The sequence below is a fragment of the Hermetia illucens genome, chromosome 2 (genome assembly GCF_905115235.1).
Source record: "Hermetia illucens chromosome 2, iHerIll2.2.curated.20191125, whole genome shotgun sequence".
Lineage (NCBI taxonomy): Eukaryota > Metazoa > Arthropoda > Insecta > Diptera > Stratiomyidae > Hermetia > Hermetia illucens.
Window position 1 is genome coordinate 147,631,974 of NC_051850.1, and position 17,710 is coordinate 147,649,683.

Genomic DNA, 17,710 nt, shown 5'->3' on the forward strand with positions numbered 1-17,710 from the left:
CTATCTGGGAGAAAAATGATATATGGATAAAGGCGATTAAGGTCATCAAAATTCAGTATGGAGGAAAGCTTGATTTATGTTGCACGAGTATAAAGTGCTAACATGACTTCGGCCTAGTCAAATCTTAAAGGATTCAGGCCACGGGGTAATAATAGGTTTCTTCAATGAAGTATTGACTAGGATCCCTTGCAGTAACTTAAGAACTCTATCAAGGTGCAAAAAGTACGAGGCTTCTCGCAAAACATGAAATAATTCCGCTGTTGATAGGAAAGGGATCTGTTTTATGGAAAACCATGTAGAGCAAATAATTTTTTCAGTGGTGCTGTTTGGAATGGCAATGGTATGCTCATTTGTATACATCTGTATCAAAAGTGCACGAAATATTAGTAAGATAGCCGGCAGATATGTTAACATGAAATCATAGGGTTGAGATCGTTTTAAAGTAGGAGTCTATATCTGTCTGGATTAACTCGAATTAGATAATAAACCTTTTTGTAGAATTTGCTCATTTAATCCTAGTAACCTGAGGTGAAATTAATAGTCCGTGTATTTGGAGTGCTTTTAAAAGAGGGAAGTTAGCTATCCTAATCCTTGCCTTCATGTACAAGCTAGTTGTGAAGAGTCAAGAACATAATGCAAATATGGAACCTTTTGTGGAAACTGTGAAAGCTAGCCTCCTTCATGTTGTCGATGTCTTCATATCGAGCGATTAGTTCATTCTGCAATAGCTTCAAAAGGAAAAGTCGGGAGCATTGATGGTACTACTTAATCAAACCTCGTCAATGTCTCCGGAACCAAATTCATAGTTCATCGCGGCAGGCTAATTCAGGTAGGTCAAATAGTAAAATGAGTAAAATATCAGGGAACAATAGCGGAGTGATATTATTCAAAAGTTCACAGTCCAACTTGATCCGAGATGGGGTTCTCGATAAAAAGAATCCCTAAGTTTTGGAGTTTAAAAAAAACAGTTGTCTGGGTGTTCAGCAGCAATGCTACGTTTTAGCTGCCTTCATTTTGGAATGTGGAAAGCAAAACTTTGAAAATGCAAAATAAAGTATGGATAAGATAATTGTTCCGTGCGGTTTCCCAGTTGGGCTGATATTATGCGGTACCCCTTTTCAGATTATACCGGCTAGCTAGTTGAAGCCAACGGATACTGCTACCGCTCCGCGTAGGTCATTTATTTTTGGGACAAATCGAGCTGGATCTCTTGAAGTATGTGAGGCTTTAATGGATGAAGACCAATGTTGGCGATAGTATTATAATGAGAAATGGTCCTGCCAAAAATCCTGCGTTTTGAGACTTTTTTATGTTAAGTTTTTTTGTAATATGTGCCTTATGCAGTTGAAGGTATAGTTTCACCCCATTTTCTCTTTATAAAATACGTTTTGGCTGGTCTACATAGGTTCGAGGTTTTTAATTAAGTCCTTGTCGTATGAAGACTGGTTTGCAATGACTTGTCGTATGAACACTGGTTGATAAGGGCTTCAAGCATACTTCTGCACATCAGTTATTGCTGATGAGGTGTAATATTTCCAATCGAGCACGAGGGTGACGGGAGGCAAAAGTTGGCTATTTCCATTGTTGTTTTCCGTGAATGCATGTCCGGGGGCCTAATCTTTTTCATGGACGATAAAAATCTAATACCTTCCGCGGGTCCCTTGGAATTACAGGCCTGGTTGTTTTTAGGAGTGTTACGTTGATATAAAATGCTGCAGCCGTGGGTGACTTGGCTACTGTAATGATATAACAGATTCGCTAGTATGGTCTAGGAGCTAGCTAACCATGGACTCTTTCAAAAGAAGCTTGGTCGTACTGAGCTACATATTTGCCTATTAGAGTAGAATTCATCATCAATCACATGACTAATTACAGAGCATATACGGGAATGAATGAATAAACCAAGAAATCAGCACTTCCTTACCGAATGGAGTAACCAGTGCAAAGCTAACCGATCATCGGGCAGTGGTGCTCAATGTCCTGAGCAAGTAGATCATGAACTTTTGTCATTTGATTAATTGTAAAAAAATATACACCAACATATGTAGGGGTATAAAGGTTGGCATTGGGTAGATTCCAAGCCGAAGCAAACGTAAAAATGGGAACAAGGAAAACAACCCGATCGACATAATTAGCGCCGTGTAAACCATTAAAAAGTGGAAAATTAATTTGAATAAAAAGGTTGCGCTCCTGATAATCCAGTTTTTATACCGCGGGAGAAGAGTGTTCCTAGAGAGCATAACCCAAAAGCTCGGACTAAAGGGTAGTAAAAAAGGAGAGGGAGGCAGAGAATCAGAGCGGAGGCAATCATTACCTTCCTTGAAAAAAAGGAAAGATAGAATACGCTTCGATATTCTGAGGAAAGTCAAAAGCGACTAGGATTTGGATGGACTGGGAGGAAATGTATTAGATGGATTCTGAAAGGAGATTTCCCGCCGGAGCTGAGGAAGTCCGGGGATAAATCACCAGATGATTTTTTCAACAAAGTGGGAAAATCACTAGGACGGCATGGCTGAATGCTGTGGCAGAGACAGAAACACGGCAAATGAGGACGTAAGAGATCCATTGTGAGACTAGTTTTCTTTTGCACGGATTGCAAGAATCGCCGGAAAAGTGTGTGAGAAACGGATATTCTGACCTTCAGGCAGTAATTATGTACCGATAAATTATTACCGGCTGTGAAAGTGAAAATCTTTTGCTGCCTTGAAGAACAAATGTCTCTAAAAAGATGTTTTAGATGCATCGAGCTTAGGCACGTAGCATTACTCTTTAAGTTCGATAAGGGTAGGTCGGGGAGATGCTGAGGTGCTGGGACGAAGACTAGGCACCTAAGGAATGTGGAACTCGTCTAGAATGTATGCTCTGTACGGCAATCAGCTGGGACGAAGACTAGATATATAATGAATTTAGAACTCGTCCAAATTGTATGTTTTATACGGTAATGCTTCTATTTCTGAGGAAGGCGTGGTGATGAAGAACTCAAGTTTAAGAAACAATTGTTGGAACTTAGGAAGCATGCATGGTTGAATGAATAGTTCTTAGGTTGGTTATTATACTGACAAGGAGCCGTCGTAGCTAATTTGATTTGATAGAGAAAATCCTGAATAGACTATTCACAGCAGGTTACTCCTTGTTATCGAAAAGGGAAATCTAGTCTGAGTTTCCCATCCATAACGTATGCTGCCTGGTGTTGACCCTGCATGCTGAGGATGGATTCAACTCAGGCAGGTGTGAGCAAACGAAGAGCACACTGAATAACATAGCATTGAGACTTTGAGCTATTTGAATGATGTAGGAAAATGCCGGCTTAATAATTCTAAATTTTCCGGCGATCCGCGGTCTGCCAGATGGACGTACCCAGGTAATTTGAGATACGTCTTTCAAAAAAACATGAGCCTGCATAATACTGAAATGTATTATAAAATATAGATAGTATGTTATGTTTATAGTTAATATTGGCTGGGTTGTCAAATATCTTGGCGTATCGTCGATGCGAAGGTGACCTTCAAGGTAAACTTATGGCATGATTGTTAGCTGACAACGATGATCCTAATATAGGTGGACAAAAACAAAATCTCGAGCTGCTCATACCTGGTTCCGCACATTCTATCACTACAACCATCGAAACAAACCACAAGAGAGTAAATTGAGTATATCGATTCAAGAGGTAAACGGTAAAGGTTCACATCCGGTGTGATATGTTCCATCCTCCTTTATAAAGTGCCGGTTTGAGTGAATAAATTTGTCAAGGAAGTAAATTGTGAAAGAGTGAAATCTGCACTCTGTTCACCTGCTCCCAGAGTCTGTCGCAACTTCAAAGCCACATCAAAGTGTGGTAGATTTTCTCAAACATCGAAGAACTGCGGTGGGGAAGGCCTGCAGCAAATAATGACAAAGGTATTTTTATTAAGTAGTGGGCTGAAAGACGACTGACTGTTTTTTTTACGAAGGCATTGTTTCATTACCCAAGGAGAGGAGGATCGTTTGTCATGCTATATGCGAGGTGGAGCCAGGAGAGGTAGCTAACAGAATTTTATTGGGAGGGTCCTTAACCAAAGCAGCATTCGCTGGAGGTAAATTCCCCAAATAAGGCGTACCAAGACACCTTATCGAGAAAGATGAGTGTGCGAATAGTACGAAAATCTGATAACGTGATTGCTTTGCCCCAAACCTGTATCACAAAGTAACACCTAACGCAGATCTCGCTGTGCTCGGGTGCAGATGAATCTCCCTAAGACTTTATCCCTCCATGCGTCAGTCTTTGCTATGCAGACAAAAAGAAGGGGGACAGAAAACGCGACTTCTCGCTAAACATATATAATACAAACGGGCCCGACAAGTCTGCTTCATTAAAATTCATTTCCAGATGAATTTCTTCATCTGAAGGGTAGAATCCTATCCATCACAAACACCACCTAAGAGCAGTGCCTAGTAGGTAGTAGGAATGAAGAATGGAATTTCTGGTAAGAAAAGAAAAAAAGCAAGAGATCCCATAAACTATAGTAAAATAATTCTGCATGTGAACAGGGAATCATAATCCTCGCGGACAAACATTACTTATCACTAAGAAGTATTCGTATTTTCTATTGCAAAGAATCCTCACAGCAAGATTTTCCCACAAAACGGATATCATTTTCCACAACGTAAGTGGTAGCCGGTATCAACGCTCGGCAGCCACCACATAACGTTACATATCACACCAGTAATATCACCCTCACTTTTTTTGGTTGGTAATGAGGTGATGTTGCGATATTAGATGATGTTGTAATGTTAAGTGATGTTTTGGTGTTTGGTGATGTCTGGATCGCGCTTGTTGGTAGTAATTTGGTATTGCACTTTAAGTTAATATCATTTTGCGATACTTTATACATCACCTACCTATCTTTATTGCTCATTTTTAGCATTCAATAGGGTAAGGGATGCAGTGGCATGGATTCGAATACCAGAGACAATCGAGCCCCCGCAAGTTCTGGTTCAATCGCAAGAATGAATCAGATCAAATTACTGGTTTCATCAAGTATTATTTTGTTAGCATCAACCTTATTCCACGCAGATTTTCTAGTCGACTCAGATGCAGTTTCTAGTTGTCTAATGTTGAGTCTGCTCCTAATAAGGGTCGGAAGGACTGTAGTCTTGAAGAATCGAATTCTGATTTGGTCACAAAATTCATCCAAGTTTGAAAAATATTGCCTGCGATGAAGCTCAACAGCCGCTACATTGGATTTGAGTATGTGGGCGCGAATTTCCCCAAAGGCGAGGTAAGGGAGTTAACACAAGGCAACATTTAAATTTCAATGAAATCGTATGTTTTGCAAGTTATGTATGGTGAGCTTAGAATATGTATCAAGCTGGACAGATAATGAATGCTTGTCAAACGACTACTTTTGGTTACTTTTTTCCTCTATTGTCCGACGAATTCAAATGCATCCCATGATTTGAACCTATCATAAATCATATCCTACTTAACAACCCCAATAAATATCTCAATTTTTATCACAACTCTTAGAATTCGGAAAAATTATCTGCAAACTATTTCATTCCTCAATACATTTATGCCTTTTACTGCGTACTTTTTGGGGGTTCGTCTTTCTTGTTGCTATTAACGTCAATCGACCATGAAATCGTTATGAGGGTGCGGTACCCTTAGTAGTAGTTCTGTACCCTTCTCAGATGTTTTTAAGGAGCATTCGTCGATATTGAGGGCGTGTTCTGCTTTTTTAAGCAAATCGCTTACTCATCTGGCAATTAGGAGTACATTATCGCTATTCATTCGTGTTACGTATGAGCACGTATGCTTCTCGGCATATGGGGGTAGATATCTAATGTTACGCACTCGTGTGTAATATTTACATGAATTGTGTTAATTGTTATCGGCAGCATGACAAAATTTATGATGTGGCAGTAGGGAAGAAATGGATGGTGGCCTCCAATTTTACTTAAATATGTGTATGCGGTACTCCTTGCTTTGCTGAGTCGAACAACTTGTACTTCTTAACTTTTTGCTCTTCCTTGACTGGAATAAACGAATTCACCACGCCACAAATATTGTTATTCTGAGCGTGGTGGAAAAAAGGGGAAAAATTCTCGATATTTCAATTAGTGTCTAACACTTGCAGCTTACAAGTTTTGGGCGTATATCCACCTGAGTAATCTATTCAGAAAGAGAATACCCAACAATTTATGGAAGTTTAGCACGAAACTTGGCCTGAAACGGTCTATTACATACTCGCAGGATTCTAATCAGAGTCAATGCTACAAAGCTAGTTCACCGCCAGTTTGTAACATTCAACTTTGTACGTGGTCAGCCTGTGCTTTGCGAACATGCATTACCGTGCATTGTGGGGATAGTACGGAGGTGGAAAGTGCAATGTTACATTGCAGAAATGAATGTAGTTCCTTGCGGGGATGCCGGGGAAACATAAAAACTAAAAAGAAAGAAAATCTAGCAAAAATTAGCATACAACAGAGGCCTTGACTTGATCCAGTTTCTTCCATAGTGAGGCACTAGTTTTCCAGCTCCTTGCCTGCCTCCAACTTATTCGTCGATTACGTTGGGGTAATAAGCAGGAAAAAAAACTGTTGTTGATTAATTATGGTTTCCTCTGGACAAGGAATCGCTTTGTAAAACGACCTTTTGAACAATTAAGTTTTTCACAAAGTTTAAGAGAAAGACGAGATTGTTAGGCTGAGCCTTGAATGTCGGCACTTTTCATAGGTGGTCGCAGGTAGAGTAGTGCACAAATACTACAATGGAATCCAGGCTTAAACTGAAACGCACCTCCAGCCGCCTGGGAAAGGCCAAGTCATATCACAAAAAACATCAAAGCGAGATTAAGGAATTAATTGTTTCCGGATTTCCTGTTAAATTAACAATTTCTGCGCTAGTGGGAGCGACCACTTCATATCATCGCCAACTCGTGATATGACGCGTATGACTGTTTGACGGTGTTTGAAGCGAGAAACAGAGTATCCATTACATTACTCCACGTATACCCTTTCCTGGAGGATGCAGGAAATTCCTGATGTGTCGTAATTAGAAAATTGTGAAGTTGAATTTCGCGCGCAATTAAAATAGTCGGAAGCGCACGAACATAGGATGTGAGAAATTGGGTAAAGTGGATAAAGTCTGTAATATTGCCGTGACGCGTTTCCTTTGTAATTCAGCAAAACTGTAATTATGTATGAAAATTAGTTTCGAATATTAACTCAAGTGTTTTTGGGACTTTGCCTATTATTTTGTACTTAATTGTGCTTATTTGGCTGGTGGCAGTACTTGACCAAAACAATTATATTATTAGTACTTTACGCACTTTGAGGGCTGATTGTAATCTTTTGTTTTTTTTATTTTTCTTAAGTGTGGGGACGAAATGGTGTGTTTCAACAAAACGAATCCTTTCGTTTGGGGAAATAAGGAGGTGGTCTGAACATGTTGAATTCCTGGTTTATCTAATTACTTGAGGGCGGCTGGACTTCGAAGGGATGGTAAGTATTGCAGTATGGGATATAGAATTAGCATGCTGCACACCAAGCACTGACCCCTATCCTCATGGTGGCGTGATGCACGATAGCCAGACACAATCAGATTGTTGACGAAAAAAAGGCAGCGAACACAGAGAAATAGACCTTCATGAATTTAGACCTGATTGAGGGGTTAAGTGGGAGGCTTACGAGTCACCACATTAAATATCTTTGAATCAGCCAGATCCAATAACTTTGACTTCAATGGCAGAGTATAATTTCTACTTGTAGATCTTGGAAATGCGGCTTATTAACCAGATATAAAGGATTGCCAGAATATAAATTTCAATGAAAAAAGGAATAATATGGGGCCCGGATTATTTCCACCCAGATTATTTCCACCCCTGACCTGTATAATTTTTAGCTTAGATCCGGTTTCCTCTCCGTGCACGGATTTTCTTTCTACGGGTCTGGTAAGCATTATGCGTTGAGTGTTACGTGAGTGATATCTATTCGAACAACTGCAATCTATTCGCCATGAATTTCAAGAAGGATCACATACTTTGATTTGTTTGTAAGTTTATATGTAAGCTATCAAGAACTAACCGCTGATAAGAAAATTGCAACGTTCCAGAAAAAGATTGTGACTCACTATTTATTGATGCTACAAAAATTTCGGCAGATAATTTTAAACGCAAAGCTAAACAAGAGAAGATATTTCAAGTAGCAATTGTAGTATCTGTGGCTTCACATCAAGTAAATCATTTCGTGTCCCCTCTGTCCTGAAATGAGCTGACGAGAAGGTATATTTGCTTGTACGTAGCCTTTTTCCTTTTCCTATTATTTAGGATCCTATATCATCTCCAAATTCCTAATTTTCAAATTCCTAATTCCCGGTTGAAACAAAGGTGGCTTGATAGGCTGGATGGGGATTTGACAGCCTCGCCATCGCATTCAGATTAGGCGTTTGACACAGGAAAATGCTGTAACCGATCATGACGAGCCGACTCCACTTATGAACGGGACAAAGGCTAAAAAAAAAGAAGAAAAAGAAGACTCCGCCTACCTTACACCGATCATTATAATTCCTTTTTAGAAATTTTTGTCACAAAAGGCTCTCACTTTACGTAAATTCTCAAAATATTAAAAGTGATCATTAACCGTATTTTGTTCTTGTTTTCCATAAAAATTGCATGGCCTGACTATATAAATGCCCATGCTGTGGGGTTGTGAATGCATTTTCTATAACGGAATGATTGGGAAAGGCGAATTAAGGATATATTTACACATTGCAGTGAAGCAGTTGATCTGATGCTAAGGATCCAGGATTGTTGAGGGAGTTCGTGCGATGACTTATTTGAGGAGAGTAACCCAGGCTGTTTATCTTTTTTGGTGACTTTATTCTGTCGGCGAGCGAAGTTAGGATATTTGGGCTTTTGTTTTTCTCGGCGAGCGACCGGGGGAAACAGGAGAAAACATTTATGTGAAATGAGACCAAACTGTTTTGAGAGATTGGAGGAGGAGTCCTCGTGGATTCGCGGAGTATTTTTCTGTGGAATTTTTAGGCGCACCATCAAAAGTCGTTGAAGTGATTATTGCCTTGTTTGAATTTGAGTTGAAACGAAGATTTTAGTTTCTGTGAGATTTTCGGATTGAAACGAGAATGAAAGAAATTATATAATATCGTCCTTGCGAAAATCCCACGGTTATAAGTGCACAAACTTCGAAAAGCTAAGATGCTACCCTACAGTGGAAACGTGTGATTGATAATAGATAAGATTTGTAGCAACTTTAACATTAGAAAAATAATGACTGTTTTGTGGAGCGATCGCCGGAAGCCTTGTTTGGCTTTTGAGTTTCTGTTTTTGGCGAGTGGCGAAGGAAAGAGGAAATAGAGTAGATTTCACGGTGGTTGCTTTCGGGTGATACGGATAGTAAAAGGAATAACATAGCGAGTTGCTCCTGGCTATCGCATTGGATACAATTTCAATCTCAAAATTTTTGCTGATAAACTTTCACTAACTTTTCTTACCTATTTTTTGGGGGTCTAGAAAATTTTAATTGAAATTCGGTCGGTTCGTATTTGTGATTGAAGCAGAGTTACCTGGCAAAAAGACCTAGAATATTTTAGGAAGATTGTGAACGAATATACTACCGGTAGTCGTAAGGTCCATCAATTGGGCGGATTAAAAGTTGTCTGTCGGAAAATAGTCTTGTTTGCGGCCGCAGAAAATTAAGTACACCGGTTGTCCAAATCGTTACATTTGGAAGCATTTGCCCACTATATATGCAATACCCGGTTCTCAAGTTTTTCCCATTTTAGCTTTGCATTACGAAATTGGTTAGAGGACACGTGAAATTTTGGAATGAATGGGATGATAGAGACTGAAGTATCCAAAAGAATCCTCGCATTGCCGAGCCTGGCTAGTATAGAGGTATGCCACCGTGTGTTGATGAGACACTCTAGTGGAGCTACAGGATTTACGGGCGAATTAGCCATTTCTTTAGTTTTTTTGAATTCAGTCAAATCGGATGGTCTCACTTGCCACTAAGTTATCACGCAATGGGAAGGGAAGGGGTTGGTAATATGACTTAGTAAGAGCGAAAACAGACATACATAATCATGATTTGTAGTGAGAGAAAATTATAGTCCTCCCCGCTAATAATATCACTGTTTGTTGTAGAAAAATATCGCCGCCTTCTTTTACATTTTCTCTGACCCCTCTCATCTATTCTAATTACATAACACCCTTATTTGTATCTCGACCCCCGCAGTCATAATGACCACATCCTCAATTTGGTATGACTGGAGTGCTACCCTGAAAAATTTATCATACGATTTGGCTGTTTCAGCATTTCATTACATTTTAGAAAATTTTCTTCCCTGTTTTGTTCTCTCCTTCCGTCCTAGCTTGCGTAAATACCTTGTCTGCTTCATTGTTGAAGTCAAAAAATAAATCTCGACTGAGGCTCCAATGTTCTGGTAATGCCGAACACCGAGCAATCTTTATCGCCTTACTTTTGACTATGAAATTCCACTCCAAATCCGATTGTTCAATTCATTCTCGCTGTTGTTGAAGTTAATGGCAGTTGCGGTTCCGATGGTATTCCAACTCATTTCCTAAAAACTACAATTGCATAATATCTCTCCTCCTTTTGCTATCATTTGTAACAAGAGCTTATCCGAAGGTTTCCTTTTCGAAGGAAGGTCGCATTATTGCCTTGCAGAAAAAAGAAAGTAATAGTATAATCCCTTTTTTTCCTTGCCTAAAACTTTTGAGAAATATATAAAAAACTGCATTTTGTCTTGTTTTGTTCAGCTCATTGTGAAGAAGTAGCATGCGTTTTGATTGATAGCAAAGACTCCGAATATATTATCCAAATTGACTTCTCCCATCGGAGAACCATTTGTTGTGGTGCGCTTGCCTATTGTATTTCGTTATTATACTAAGAGTTTCCAAATATGAAGATAGAATCTAAGTATCTTAACTCTCCAAAGTGAGACGTCAAAGGCTTCGAATCCAACGCGACCATTAGTGATCAAGTCTCGACCGTTCTCTACACTCCTAATAAAAATTCTGGATTTTGGAGGCTTCGCAATATATATATTCCTTCGCGGAGAAATCTGGAAGATATGCTATTCACTGCGGTGGAAAGCCTACATTTAGCAAAAAAGGGAAGTATGAAACTCCTATAATGCGAGAAACGGAAAGTCCGTTTAAAACCGGCCCGTCCGAGGGATTGCTGCCTAACTCGACCTGAAAGCGGGAAAGGCGGCGGAAGGATTTTTCAGTCGTTAAGGAGGGGAACTACAAGCTAGAACTTGTCTGTTAGGACCCCCTGATCCATCGCAATTGGCTCATAGCGGTATGTCAAAATGAAACCCTGTGAACTGGACACTGTGAATCTGGCAAGGTTTCCAGCTCACGACGGGAAAGGAAGGCAGTGCCATACGCTTCGCACTGTTTCCTATTACATACGGTCTTCCTTTGTGCTGGTAGCAAGGCTGTCAAAGCTGCGGGAGTGCCTTTTTTTCTAGTTCAAAGGCTATGTGTTATTTGTGGTAGTTAATGGGGCTAAAAACTTTTGTTTTAAAAGATGCTCAAGACCCTGATGCTTGAGAGTTAGATCCCAAAATTGTTAGAGGTAACAATGCTGAGAAAATGTTATTTCCAGGACCTAATTGCGGTTATCTGACAATACCAGATTAGCGTTGTAGTTGCCTTTGCTTACTTACCCTATGATACTTTGTGTCCTGCTCCGCCGCAGTCAAGCGATCCTGGACTCTTAATAGATTATGATACGAACATCCAACATATTTGTTGTGGGAGTAGCGAATGTAATCCTAGAGAAGAGATGTGCCCCCAAGTCTGTGGAGCCAAGGTGAAGTGAAGTAATTGAATTAACAATTTTGAAATTGTTTTGTCTTACCCTCAGAACACCGTTACTTAGAATTTACTCTGACTATTGCGGGCAAACAGGCTGTAATACAAAGACGGAATCCTAGCAAAGCGGATTGGGTAAAGTTAAATAAACTTCTGGCAATGAAGAATTCCTCCGGAGTTAGAAGCTTAATTGTTAACTCTGAATGGCACACTTTTAGAGTACTTGCCTTGTTCTATTATCGGAGGTAAATGCATTAAACAGTTTCCGGATGGAACTGAAAACAACAAAAACTCAGTAACAGATAACTTCTGAATGGTGCTTGTAAAAGCAATAAGAATGAAGACTGATTAAATCACAGGAACTCATAGCGTGAATATAAAAGATTTATGACAAACGGGACCATTTTAGGACATACTTTGAGACACAAGAAGGAGAAAGAGAGACTTCAATACTTCTATCCAACGGGATGAGTTGAGCAAGATGGACCTGCTTAGAAAACCGGATGCTGCTTTCACAAACTTTAAAGTTGAGCCAGCGCAGACTCCCTTGAAATATCTGGCACAGTAGGTGATTCAATGGAACATTAACGGGGCAGTAACGTTTTTTACAAATCTTGCAACACATCCATGTTGCAGGGGAAACTGGACCATTGCAAGAGAGTGGTTACATATGAAAGAGTGGGAGATTCCGTTCTATCCTTTTTTAAATGATGCTAAAGGAGAACATCTCTCTATCCCTACAAAGGCTGGAAATACATATCTGAGCTACATGCCTACTACTTGGCAGTCTTCATGACAAAGCGTGGGAGAGGTTACTATTGGAACCCAGAAAAAAAATTCAACAAATTACCTTAACATCATTCTTGCTAAAATGTCTGGAGGAAATGATCGAGTATCACATTCGTGAGAAGACACCAAAATCGCGGCAGCTAAATAAAAACCAATATCTACTCTCCATTTCTTGATTTTCAAGATAGAAGATACAACTCTTAAAGAGCGAGTACGCAATGAATTAGTTCGTGGGCATTCAAGGGACCATTAACTGTGTGCCCTTCAAAGAACTTTAGATCATGCCAAAGAGCATATTGTGGAATATACTATAGTTAAATGGATCTATACTGTGGTAAGGCAGAGATTGTTTTGCGCTGAAGCGGGTGTTGATTATTACCTGACAACAGAAGTTGTGAAAGTCTGTCTGCTAGGAGGTGAGCAAGCCGACTTTTGCAGAGTATGCTGAAACAGTCGTTGCTGTGTGAACTACAGGAACTGGTAATACACACTCAAGTTTATGCGGATGACGTTGTTGTGGTGGATGTTGGTCGCAACCTCGAAACTGTGTTTAAAAATATATATCGCGAGATTGATTTCATTGACAGTTGATATCTCAGGGATGGGCCTTCTTTAAATTCAAATTAAACGATGGTGGAAAAGACTCCAGCAGAATGCAAATCCATTATTAAAAAATCCCCCGAACTGAAAATGTCTAACCCCTCTCTATCTAGAATCAAATGCCTGCCGAAATCCATAAAGAACGCAATGAGGTGTGAGAGATAATAGCAGAAACGAATTCGCCGGCCCAAAATATTGCAAAGTGGCTCTTGGAAGAAGTAAAAAGGTTAAGCTTAAAAATAGCAAAACGCGCAGTGGGTAACAGCAGGGATGGATACAAAATGGTGACATACTATTATTCTTCTACGTAGAAGTGATGTTCCTAAACGTACCAATTTAGGAAGCCCCTATACTTATTTGAAAAGTGGGTTACGTCACATGAAAACTGCATGGAGAAAGATCGCCAAACTATGCATAATACTGGGTTTCACATGCATCAGTGAGTCTTATTTTACATTCAGAAATCCATTTTAATAAAACAGCATCCAGGACAACGATGGGCAACACCTCTCATCGCTGCTAAGCATGATATTTATGGAGGATCTGGAGAATTAACTCGTGGAGCCGGCACACTTATGAGATTCTGAATCAGATATGTCCAAAATGCACTGGCAATCATTAAAATGGAAGAAGCAGGAACGATTTTGGAGGTCGAAAAAGAAGGGGAGATACTTTTCCTGGATTAAAAAATTACCTGGAATCGAGGGCATGTTGAATTCGAGATTTATAGGAAGCCAACCCAAACACAACCAATCATCACATACACCTCAAACCACAATTTTCACCACATGATGGCGGCGTACAATTTCATGATCCACTGGATGATCCCAACACCGCTCAACGAGAAGAGGAGGCAAAAGGAAACGAGCTACGTTCCCGACACAGTCAAGAGAAACGGGAACAACAGGGACATTATAGTGGATTGGATCTACTCGGACTTGACGCATAAAATTAAAAGGTACTGCAAAAACGGGGATTTCGGGTTACCTAAACATATAATTGGTACAATTGGTTAAAGACAAAAAGGAGAGTTTCGAAAAGAACGGTGTATACAGGATTCCAGACATGGTTTTTATAGGACAGACTGAGCGACTAGTCCACACACGAGAGCATATAAAAGAGGCTAAATCAGCAAGAAGAGCAACAACCTACACATACAGTCCGCGGTAGCTAAAGGTATAGTAGAACGAAGATATCATCGCAATCTGCAGAGATACCTAATTAGATTTGAGCGCATTCGGCAGTCTACGACGGCGAGACAGCATAAAGACGGGCGCAAACATCCATGACAAACCGGAATTCAAATTTTGATATTAGCTTGTGATATTGTTATGAAAGCTGGAGAACGCGTGTCAGAATTCCTGGTTTCTGAAATTTCAAGGTTTAACGTATCTTTAACCGGTCGGAGAAGATTAGGTGTTATAAAATAGTATATCCAAAAACTTGACATCCATCCAAACTACACCAGACTCCCTAGAATCTTCTTTCAGCCGAAATTTCTTGTCAATACATCAAGATACCTAGGCAATGAGACCTTTGCTGCAGAAAGAGGTTTCGTTATTTTCCAACGTAGTGAAGTAGAAATTGTCTGCTTTCTATATCAGAATTTAAAAATTTTGGTTGTGACAATTCTCTCCTCGCAGAGGAAAGTTTCTGTTTTAAATCGAAATAAGTAGGGATGACAGCTATTATTGCTTTAAATTCCAATATGAAAGAAGTACTCCGCATGGAGACATGTCTCCTGGATCAAATATGCATATATATAGTAGGCCGAGAAAAAGTTTGCAATGATTTCTATTTTTTTCTTACAACAATCTTCCCCTGCGACTTTATCTTCGAATCATATTGTAGTCAATATATGGTGTCAGCAAGGACGTCAACGGTTCTTGCACGTATTTTGATTGTAATGGTGAAATAACAAAGAAAATATTATTAACATTCAAGAAACATATTGCCCTTCCTTGTACATATGTACACGTGTCGATCAAAAAAATCTTGACAAGGCTTTTAAAATGGAAATGATTGTTACAAAGGATATGTACACGTACATAACATATTCATCTACACACCCTTTGCCACATGCGAAATCGAAGGAGCTTACTATACCCGTGTAGGCGTCTATAAGCGGAAACTTTCTTATGAAAGACACAAAATATGTATCATAGCTTTATTGTGGAGTTCATGTGGGTTAAGGGTACTATTATGGAAGATAATGTCAAACCGATTTTAATAGATAGAAAAACGTTTGTGGAGAATCTCAGTATCATTTAGATATTTGCCCGTATATACGCTAGTTCACTACTACTCTAGAGGGTTCGAAACGTAATTTTTTTCCATGTGGCTCTATGTTTATGCCATTCAGTGTAGAACAAACAATGACAGGGTGCCTTGTTCATGGTGCCAAGTCATCCCTGAAGAAACGTGCCACATTTGTGGGCGAGAAAGATATAATCAGTGCTTCACGCACTTTAGTTCCGAAAATCAAAATGTCTAAGGTGTACAAAGATTGCGTGATTGACTTTTGTAATGATATGATAATGGATGGGAACCGATATGAATATGGATAAAGCGATTTGTGAAGTGGGCGAACTAGTTTTGCAGTCCCGGGAAGGAATTCAACCCTCTCGCGAGCAAAGTGATTAGAATAATAGCAGTCTCACCTGCCCGTCTTTGTATATCTTTTGATCCTTTCGAGTGGGCCGGGTGGAAAAATGCAATAAATTTTAATTTCAGAGCATGGATAGTCGAAGTCTTACCTATATATGGTGGAAAGGGTGTATGTATGGTGACTTACCTGAACTTGCTAATCGACTACTCGTTGGGCCAAAAACTTGATATGGATCTGAAATGATAAAATGAAATTCGGCTTAGTTTTCACAGAATTAAATTATAAAGGAGGGTGTCAGGAGGGAAATTCAAATTAAGACAGTCATGCATGCCGAAATTCAAAGCGATATATTTCCACTCAAATGGAAATTTGTTGTATAAAAGTTATGATTGTTTTGCATCGCTCGTTTTGAGGATAAAATACTCTTGTCATAAACCTGAACATTTCAATCATATATAATTGAAGTGACCCGTGTACAATGACCAATTATTGTTATTTTAATAGTCACCTTTTGCTTCACCGCGCCAATGTTTATTTTAAATAAATTTGGACTCGCTCGCTTTGTCGCCACTAAAACTACCCCTTTCAATCATCCCAACTTTAATAATGTCCCAAATCGATCGTTAGAGTCCCTCTTGAAGTATTATTGTTTCCACTATTTAAAGCTAATCTACATGCATTCGTACTTATCCCTGGTGAGTCCCTAAGAATACCATGCACGGGTTAAAAGTGAGCCGGGTGCGTGCCAAAAGGACTTTTGTTTGCCAACATCTTACCATTGAACTACATTATTTCATTCCATTTTACGTTCAATTTGAATGTGAAAAAATCGAAACAATCACAGAAACATTTTCGAAATGTTTTTAAAATATGTCGTAAGGATCCTGTACAATGCAATGTAACATTGAAACCTTCGTAGCGCTGAAATGGGGCTACGACTGCTTGTGTATTGCAGTCAGGATGAATTTGAAATCCCTACACCCACTTGTCAAGACTCTGGAACAATATTTAATAATAAACTCGACGAACAAATATCACTTGAAGGACACTCGACGCGAAAAACACACTTGAAATGCATTATTCAGGATAAAGGTTTCGGGCTTCGCGCACTTTCGGTTACACAGTTAAGGGCGTCTGAGCGGTTTTCTCCTAGTTTTTTGTTGCTTCGCCTTTACCTCGAATATGGATGTGTTCATATCAAGCATTGAGTTACGGTTGATTCGAGAATAAAGTAAGGCCGCGTGCTATTGTTATTACATCTCTAATGGAAACGACTGAATTTCAATTCTAGAAACTGAGAAACTGTGTTCAGCCCTCCATTTGTCCTTGTGCCTTCGTTCCCATTGCATTGCATTTGTTTCTTCGAATAATTCTATGAATGATGTTCATAAGCACGACGTAATTGTGATCCTCATTGCTGTCGAATCTGGTGAGAGTATATTTGTCGAAATGCTGCAGGAAACTCAAGGACCGTTCATAATTTGAAACATTTTTATTCATTGAGGTGGAGTGAGCGGTAGACCGAGGAAGAAAAAAATTTGAAGGGGTTGAAGCATTCCAGGGAGTGAATGCAAACTGCAAGCGTTTTAAGCTTGTAATCAACTGCTACTGTCTGTAATACGTTGAAGGAGTCTATTGAGGTCAATTGAGGGTAGCCTAGATTTTTGCTGAAATGCTTCATCAAGGATAGGATTTTATATCTTTGAAACGGTTGGAAATGAACGAATATTAGTTACCACTTTTTGTTGAATGAACTGTTTTTAGTAGTGGGTGCAAGAGGGTTTTTCGAATGTGTTTCCAGCTCAAGGTTTCTTGGAATAGAAGTGGTGTTGGTTTGGGGGTTCAGTCATGCGAGGACTGCGACCTTTAT

The 17,710-nt window shown here is 39.5% G+C and overlaps 1 protein-coding gene across 7 annotated transcripts in view; it reads right to left on the reverse strand.

Annotated features, from left to right (window-relative positions):
- LOC119650257 (DNA-binding protein D-ETS-3) overlaps window positions 1–17,710 on the reverse strand; it is a 204,446-nt gene that overhangs the window by 33,672 nt on the left and 153,064 nt on the right. For all 7 annotated transcript variants that reach the window (XM_038052856.1, XM_038052855.1, XM_038052858.1 and 4 more), the window contains one exon: window positions 16,027–16,074. In XM_038052856.1, coding sequence (XP_037908784.1) covers window positions 16,027–16,074 — 48 coding nt within the window. The remainder of the gene's footprint in view (window positions 1–16,026; window positions 16,075–17,710) is intronic.